Source organism: Colletotrichum orchidophilum (assembly GCF_001831195.1).
Source record: "Colletotrichum orchidophilum strain IMI 309357 chromosome Unknown Scaffold_40.1, whole genome shotgun sequence".
In the NCBI taxonomy this organism is placed as follows: Eukaryota; Fungi; Ascomycota; class Sordariomycetes; order Glomerellales; family Glomerellaceae; genus Colletotrichum; species Colletotrichum orchidophilum.
In genome coordinates, this window is record NW_019172996.1 from 264,192 (window position 1) to 273,062 (window position 8,871).

Here is an 8,871-nt window from a genome sequence, read left to right on the forward strand (position 1 = left end):
CAACGCACGTGTGTTTTTTGCGGTTATTTTACATCAGCATTGCTCTGCGAGAAGAGGGACCATTCGGATACCCCCCAGCTTTCTTATTTTCGGCACTGGCATTGGGACGTATTTGGGAGGCGCTGAGGTATTAGCAAAGCTTTTTTCCTGAGATTTATTGGTTGACCCCCAGGCAAAGGGGAAATTTTCTAAGTAGGAGATTCGCGTTCTCTGCTCTGTCATGGGGATTGCAATACCTGTCGTCTTTCACAGGAGCCTAGGCGTGCCTGAAAAGGACATTGACGCGCATGGGCATAGATGGGACCGCCGGGCAAAGCAGATGCTAAGCAGATTATTCAAGGTTCGTTGCAAATTAAGACAACGATTACCAACATGTGCGTGTCCCCTTTTCTTGTGATGTGGCTGGAGACGTGTGATCGACAGTCATGCAGGGTCGGCATTGAAGACCTGCCTTCACTTTATGTGCTGGCGCATGGACACGAAGAATGAAGGTCCATGCTCGTTAGTTTACCTGGGTACCCAGGTAGATGGACGACGGACGGGCAGATAAATTCGCACTCGGAGAGAGAACGAGCAGCTAACTGCCAGCCATTTCGGGGCGAGGGGTTTGGAGGAGGTCTTTTGGAGCTGTAGAGGAGAGGAAGGGAAAAAAGTTTAAATGAGACTCCCCGGGGCGGGGGGGCAAAGGGGAAACAGGACGTGATTATTTTCATGTCCTATCCATAGGATGACACGGGAAAAGAAAGCTTTGGCTTCTTGGGGGGGTTGCAGAGCGAAACAGGATAAATAGAGAGTGAGTTCTATTTGTGAAGACGTGCAGATGGGGGAACGGGTCGTGTATGCGAAAGGGTCATGTACTAATATGTGCGTGAGCAGAGCTGCGAGGTCTCGAGCGTTTTTGTCGGCTGTGGAGGACGGCCGGCGGGTGACGGGTGGTGCGTGCTGAACCCGTGTACGTGCGTGGGCGATCGGACGGTGTCAGGACCCGGGAGATGATTCGTCATACCTTGGAGAGAGAGAAAGAGAGAGCGAGAGAGAGAGAGAGCTTGGACGGACGGATAGACGGACGGGTTTCATTTCACCGAGGATGGCAGCTGCTAGAGGTGCTGCGGCGCGCGGTTGTGCATTGCAGGATGAAGGAGGTTACATGCATTTTCTGGGATATATTTGTACACTGCGGGTATGTTGGACTTTGTAAATTGGTGAGAGACTGGGGATCCAGTGGACTGCTGGACCTAAACTCTGCAAGTCGTGTTTTGAACGTTTTTTTTTTTTTTTTTTTGAGTGTCCAGAGCTACGAGGGGCCTCATGCTGGTGAGAATTGGAAATTGGGCGTGTTGGTCTTGAGGTTTTGGGGGGAGGAACGTGAGAAGTGCAGAGGGTTGAGTCGTCGTTTGCCTTTCTCGCATTCGCTTTATTTTTCCCAATTTTAGCTCACTTTCCGGATACTTACTCACTCAATTACTGACTTGACTGACTAATTATTCATCGCACCAGGAGGGGGGCAAGTGACGAATCAAGAGGCTCTCGGGCATTCACTCAAGAGACAGAATGCTGACTGGCTGAGAGACTTCTTTGAAGAATCAGGTGGTGAGGTGTGAAGAAAGATTCGAGGGTATCGAGACGGGGTGTGAGTGGTCAATGTGAAACGCAGGAACGGTCCCTGGAAATTATTTTGTGAACGTGGCGCTTTGGAATGGTTCGCCGGCACGCGGGATGTGAGATGATTGAGATGATTGAGATGGGGCGCGGCACGGCGGCACGCCACTCGAGGCCGATGAGTCGGGACCCTCCCCCCCCTTCTTTCCTTCTTCCTAAGAGTTGCGACTTAGAACAAGCTCTCTGATGAGTGGAGACGGTGTGCGGGGGGGTTCTGGTTAGTGGGTGTGACACTGGTAGGGTCGGATGTTGGATTGGAGGGGACTGTGGTGGGATTGAGGTGAGATGTTTATTTTGTGAAACGATGAAACATTTTCACGTTATCCGTACGGTTACTACACAGTAATTAGGTATCGTTGAGGTGAAGGACCCTGTTCTTCACGCTCCCTTCCGCCCATCATGCGTGAATCAAGAGAGTTCATCCGCGTTGTGCCACCATACCACGAGGCTCACTCGTGTAACGACTCCCTGGTGAATACACTCATTGACAGGACAAGCTCGCACGCTCCAAAACTCATCACCTCGCATGCGGTCCGTTCAGTCTGCATTCTTGTAATGAACATTCGTCGCCAAGGACCATCGACTGGGTTATGACGTGCGAAAATTGGGGGAAAGGGGAGGGGCCAGAGAGGCCGTTCCCCGAATTCCCGGCGCAGTCGTATCCAATGAAGCGCCGGCCGGGGACTGCACTTGGCGTCGCTAGCCCCCGGATAGCCTTCACCTTGTCCCCCCCACCCCCCGAAAGATGTTGGACGTTGGCTTTCATTCGCTCACCTTGAACATCTGCGTGCCTGCGTGCCTGCATCTTGCCTCCCGCGTCTGCATGCTGCGGTTTGCGTATTGCATGTAGGCTGCGGTCCAGCGGTTCGCACTCTCTTAGCATATCCAAGCAGAAAAGAAAAAAGACCACGTCTGAACGTCTTCGGGAAAGGGAAAGGCCCCCCGTCATTTCGCTGAGGCGTTGGCCCGTCGTCTGATGCTGAGACTTTGTTGGAGGGCGGCGGACGGACCCCTGGGCGGGACTCGAGGAGGGCTCTAGCTCCAAGTCTGACTGATGTCTGTCTGTCCCTGATTGTTTGTCTCTTGTCTCTCTCTGTCTCTCTCACACGGCGTCTGGCACGTCTGCCAAAGTCTGACTGGCTTTCAATGTCCCGTCAGTGTCTGGGCCCTGGGACGGGTGGGCTGGAGGGAGGGAGGGAGGTGGTGCCAGACGGACGCCCGATGAGACCCTATCCACGTTCAAGGTGCATGGTATGTGGTGAGGTGCATGTAAGGTACAGGTCCGTTGCTTGGTGATCTTCGCGGGACGAGTGGTAACTGCCGGGTCGTGATTCTTGTGGAGATGATGGAGAGTAGTGTGTAGTTCCGTCACCTCGTCTGTGATTAACTTCTTGGTTTTCGTTGATCTGTGGTCTTAAAGCCCTCGATGTTTCTTGTTTTCTCGCTCGTTTCTACTTCCCCTCTTAATTTTCTCCCTTTCGTCTGTTTCGCCTGTTGCCACTTGTTATCCGAAAAGCAGGGCTCCTTCATCCTTTCTTGACATTGTTGAACTGTTATTCGTGGGGTTCGCCAACTCGTTGATGACCCTATTCAGCCAGCCAGCCTGTGCTCCCGAATCCCTCCGCGCCACGCCCATCATCCCGAGTCCCAAAAACGGGGACGGCACTTGGCCTCTGCGACGGCCTTGCTTTGGACGTGTTGGTTAGTCCAGAGTTTTGTTTCCCGATATCATCATCGGCTGGAAACACGACCGATCTCCAGTTTTTATTTTGTCTACACACTGAGCCAGCCTCTTGTGGTCTTTATTCCCTGCGTCCCCGCTGGCATCGAGGAAAGCATTTCGGGATTCTGAGAGATCTCATCGGACCACGCGGCTGTAGCCACCCCCACCGAATTTGAACACGACTTGGAGACGAGCAGGAATCTATATTGCATTATTCGAATCGGTCCATATCGGCAATGGAACCCATGTACAGTTGAAGAAAGAAACTTGGAAATATCAATCCTCGAAAGGAAGAAAAAAAGTCCAGGTCCAGGATACCGCAGGTGCACGCACGCACTCGAGCCCATCGCCGGTCACAGCGTTCGAAACGAGGATTCCCCCCCCCTTCAACTCTCTCCGGGTCGAAGAAACCACGAATTCATGCGAAAGCAATAAGCATATTCAAGGCGATCTTATTCGGGAGCGGATCCGAAACATCAGACTCAAGTTGTGAAGCGCGGACGACAGCGCGACTGTAAGAGAGAGACAAGGGACGAGAGGCGCGGCGGGCTGTCATTGACTGCTTAGTCCTGTTCCTTTTTCCTGCGTCTGGAGTGTTTGCAAGTGTGTCACTCAGTGTTTTCCCCATTGGGGGTTTTCCAGATTCGAGGTCCGGGAGTCATTTCGGTCGCCGAAGGATATTTAACATCTTTTGTGTCCGTCTCCCCCCTTTGGAGAAAGATCCAGGTGTGAGCAGCAATTTGCTTTGCTTTCCCGTCCTTCGAATCTCGAAAAGGAGTGAAGAAAGCCAGCAGCACCAACTCGACCACGGAACCGTTGCGACAATTGAGGACGACAGAGGTTCAGCAAGCCGAAGGGTACGAAGGGAAGAGTTTGTTCCGCGTCGCATCGTATTCAAGCCGCTTCCTCTTTGTGTTGGGTGCACCGCGTTGGTGGGGTTGCAATCTCTGGCCGAGTCGTGGTTTGAGAGTCTGAGAGACTCGAGCAAAGAGCGAGTGGAGAGACGGGCGACCCCTGGAGGGAAATTGCACGGCGGTGCTTGATCGCCGTCGGCTGTCGCTTTTGCCTTTCTTAACACCACTGCTAAGAAAAGCTGACCTAAGAGAGAAGGATCTTGGGTCGGGAAGAGCAGCCCAGCACCCACCAAAGGTACCCAACTACCTTATACAGTAGGGGAGAAAAAAAAGATGTGGGACGCCTCTTCAGGTGAAAGTCGCGGTGGAGCGGGGGCGGGGCCAACCGATATAACGGGCCTGCAATTAGAGGCCAGGGTGGGTCCGGGGACCGACGCCCTATCAAGGTCCCGGTCAGGTACCAACGATGCCATCGGTGCTGCCGCTGTAAACGGCTACGGCCAAGGTGGCAGTGGTGCAGGTGCTGGTGCTGGTGGTGCAATTGGCCGTCGGACGAGCAGCCTGAAAACGACGGGCAGCCCTCAAAAGAAGTTGACGCCGCCGCCGCAGCTGCGCGAGAGGAATCTACTCAAATCCGGGCCTGTCTCTGTCGACCCGCGCGAAGGACACATTGGAGCTCATCCCTACCACCGCCAATCACCCGCAACCCAGCCGCAGCCACAACACCAACTCCTACACCAAGACACAACGTCCTCGACGACGACGACAACAACACAGCAAATCACGGTGCATTTGAGAGGAGGAGGAAGCGCCGGTCCACACCAGCAGTACCAACCCGTGCAGCCATATCAGTACCAGGTCCCCGGACGTGGAGGACCACCGCCGCCAGCTTCAACATCTGGAGCATCTCGAAGTCGAGACACCATTGCCAACTATAACAGGCTCCGCCGCGAGACCCAGCACAACTCGACGAGCACCTTGCACCACCGGAACTACTGGCCCGACAACTTTCGCAACCCCCGCGGCGGACTCGGTATCGAGCATAACGTCAACAGCCCTGATCCAACAGCGACGACCCCAAGGAACGAGAACCAGTTCGGACGCGGTGGCATCCAGAAATTCGCCCTCGAAGAGAGTGGTGCTGCTGAAGAGTGAGTTATTCAATGCCCCATGTAGCGTCGGGTCATGTTGCTTTCCATTTCCACCCGAGGCCGACTACACCATGTTTGATGCGAAGAGTACAATGCAATGTGACGAGAGGAGGCAAAAGAAGGAGCGGGAGAGGGCGAAGAAATGGGACAAAACACCACACCACACAAAGGACCTCAACCATCGCGAAGCTGCAGCTTGGAGCTTGGACACACGACCGTTCCTGCCTGGTTTAAAGTTGACTTTTTTCGCGCGCCTCCCACGCTCCTCCTCGGCGTCGACGAAGCTCAAGCGCGGTCAAGTTCAAGCTCAAACTCAAGCTCAAACCAAAAATCTCCGAAATCCCCAAAATTGCAATCCCGCAACGAGGACGCGCCCGCCACTAGGACGCGCCCGCCACTCGAGCCTCCCCAACAACGGCCAGACGAAGCTGTTTTCGAGGTTCACTGGCGCTCAAGCCAGTCAGTCGATAGCTCGCCATGGCAGCGGCAACCTCGTCCTCGCGCATGCTCCTCGTCCATCGCGACTTCTCTCGCAACCTTGACCACGTCGCCAGCATCTCCGCCTCCTTCTCTTGCAATCTCACTACCCTTCAAGACACCTTCCAAGACGCTCTTCACGTCGCCCTTGCTAACTTGCCGCGCTCCCGCAGCACCCTCGACGACCTCCTTCCCCCACTCAGTCTCTACAAGAATTACCGCGATACCTCTGGCGTCTGGCGCCCTGCTTCCTCCATCTACTCCGACGGCGATAACTACACCTCCCCCATCTCGCCAGACTTTGCAAACGTGGCTGCCCGAAACACGTACACCTCCGCTGTGGCGGACATCTCGCCCCCGAGCTCTCCTGATATGGAAGTTCACGGAAATGGGTGAGTTGAAACTGACCACTTCCCCTCAAAAGGCAATGTTCGGACACAAGAAAACAAGCGTGCTGTTCGTCTGAGAAGTCTTCTTCTCTTAAAACCCACGTGGAATATCTTGTCTCGTCTCGCTTCTTGGATAGTGAATCAGTACCAGTCAGCCACTAACCATGTGTCTCAACTTTAGAACCCCCACGCAGGGTCGTGGCAACGTCTCTCCCATGGATGAGAGCCCGGACATGTCGCAGCTCGACCTCGGCGGCCACCACCAACCAGATCATCACCAGGTTCAGCAAAAGACAAATATCCCCATGATGCGCCGCGAGCGTCGCAAGAACCAAGAAGCTGCCGCTCACACCCTTCGAGAGACCAAATCCCAGCAACGCCTGCGGATCCAGCGCGAGACCAAGTGGGATGACATGACAGGCGAACCCACGTCCCAGAACACGGGCCGTGCGGGTCAGGTCAGACCACAAGAGTACGCCCAGGAGTTTGGATCAAGTCAGCAGTTCGGCAAGTCCCCGGCCGCATTGAGAGCCATGCAGAACGCACCACAGGCGCAGCAATCCTTTGGTGACCGCCTGCGAAGGTTGAGGCCCATCGGCGGAAGCCCAAAGCAGCAGCAGCAGCAGCAACAGCCGCCGCAATCGCCGCAATCGCCGCCTCAGTCATCGACGGCACCCGATGTCATTGACGAGCGCCCACCATGGCGAGGTGCAAGCGGACGAGCGCCCATCGTGAGCCCAGTCCGTGACACGAAGCCTGCAGCACCTCTCAATATTCCGCCCAAGAGCACCAGACGCGCCGCCGTTGGGCCTCGGCTGCCCATCGCGGGTGTCAATTCACCACTGTCCCCTGTCAGTCCCTCGGGATCTGAAACGTCACCACGATCAAGGACGCCGACCATCAGAACTGTGCTCAATGCTCCCCGCCAGCTGACTGCTTCCACCTCGTCCTCTCCCTCCGCCGCTCGCACCCCTCCACCCGCACAGTCAGCGTATCCCAGCCCTCCCAACTCCGGCGCTGGAGTCCAATCGCCCGTACATGCGACGCCTGAAGCCACTACTGACGCCAAGGTCACGAAGCGACAGCCCCCATCCCTGACGGGCCTGCCAGCTGCCCCTAATGCACATCTCGGCCTCGACAAGGCTATACGAAGAAAGCCTCCTCCTGCCAACTCGCAAGCGCTTCACGCTCCGCAGCCCTCCTACTCCTCGAGCATCTACTCGGAGCAGACTGTCCACGCACTCGCCAGCAGTCACGAAAAGTCGCCGCCTCGCGTTCCTGCAGCAGCCCAGCGTGAAGCAGCACCAGTAGCACTTGCCAAGCCGACCGACCCCTGGGCTCAGCCTCCCTCGAGATTCAGCGTCACCACCTACGAGACTTCCGCAGATCCCGACACGCCTCGCGAATCTGCAGAGACGGATCGGCCTCCGGTGCCATCTCTCCCGACGCCACCGCAGCAGCAAAAGGACGGTGTAATGAACCGCAAGCGACCGCCTGTACTCAAGTCCACCAGCCCGTCCATCAACCCAGATCAGCCCTTTGTCATCTCCATGTCGTCTCCTTACATGTCGGGCGCCTTCAACGAAAACACTTCGCCGCCACCTGCCCGGACCCAGCTGCCCAGCCAGAAGCAGCCGTTGCCTAGAACGAGCTCTGCCAGTCTGTACAGCAGCTCGAGCCGCCCAGAGTCGGTTTGGTCTACTAGCAAAGCCTTGCCCCCGCCGCCGACCGAGCTCTCCATGGTCAACGATCGTGTGGGCTACCTCAACGCCCGATTGGAGTCGTTGGGCAACCGCCGCATCAACATCAACCAGGCCATCAAACAAATGACGGAGCTCATGCCGACCGACAGCATTCTGGCTAGCGAGGCCGTTCTTAGGAAACGCGAGGCCGAGAAGCGCAAGGTGGAGGCCCTCAAAGTTGAGCTCGCCGAGGTTCAACGAGAGGAGTACGAGATTGGCCTCAAGTTGCACAGAGCGTACAAGAGGATGGATCGCAATGCAGAGTACGAGCCGACGACGCTCTGGGTGAGGAGAGTTACTGGCTAGCCAATCCGGGCCCATGACCGGTGAGAGAGATTGTATGATACTTCCGGGTGCTGTTCATCCCGGCAGTTTGGACGGCTGGTTTTTTTGTTTTTTGGAGGGGAGTGGGGGGTGCGGCATTGGTCGCGGACACCGGCGGAAGCGTTTCAGAGGAGTTTGTGCCGTTGAAAGCTGGCCAGCCACAAGTTATTGCGAGCACGGAGTTTTATGGCTCTCACATGTTGTTTGTATTACCCTTTTTGGAATCAGGTTGCGAATGGGCATGATTAATGGGATGGATCAGGCATGGGTCTTTTTTCCTCCTCCTAGGAATGGAGCGTGTTTCTATTCTCGTTGTTTTTGATACCTATTTTCCTCTGAGAATTGTAGAACAGCATTCTAGAAAACTTTTTCTACAATCATTCCAGACCTACCCAGAGTCTGTACCTAGTTGGACTCTTCTATCGCTGTTGTGAAGCCTTTTTCTCGGTGACCTCTGTTTTTGAAATATTGACGTGTAAGGTTGTTGAGTGTTGGCGCTGGAAGGTGTGGAAGGGCCGTGTAGACGGATCACTCTCCGGAGTCACGAGGGCT

The 8,871-nt window shown here is 55.4% G+C and overlaps 2 protein-coding genes across 2 annotated transcripts; both read left to right on the plus strand.

Moving 5' to 3' along the window:
- Window positions 1–4,569: 4,569 nt before the first annotated feature.
- Window positions 4,570–5,391, plus strand: CORC01_05729 (uncharacterized protein; the record flags this gene model as incomplete). Its single annotated transcript, XM_022617371.1, has 1 exon — window positions 4,570–5,391. The coding sequence occupies one exon, from the start codon at window positions 4,570–4,572 to the stop codon at window positions 5,389–5,391; it is 822 nt and encodes a 273-aa protein (XP_022476188.1).
- A 473-nt stretch (window positions 5,392–5,864) lies between these two features.
- Window positions 5,865–8,301, plus strand: CORC01_05730 (uncharacterized protein; the record flags this gene model as incomplete). Its single annotated transcript, XM_022617372.1, has 2 exons — window positions 5,865–6,256; window positions 6,435–8,301. 2 exons carry the CDS (start codon window positions 5,865–5,867, stop codon window positions 8,299–8,301), a joined length of 2,259 nt encoding a protein of 752 aa, XP_022476189.1.
- Between the last annotated feature and the right edge of the window lie 570 nt (window positions 8,302–8,871).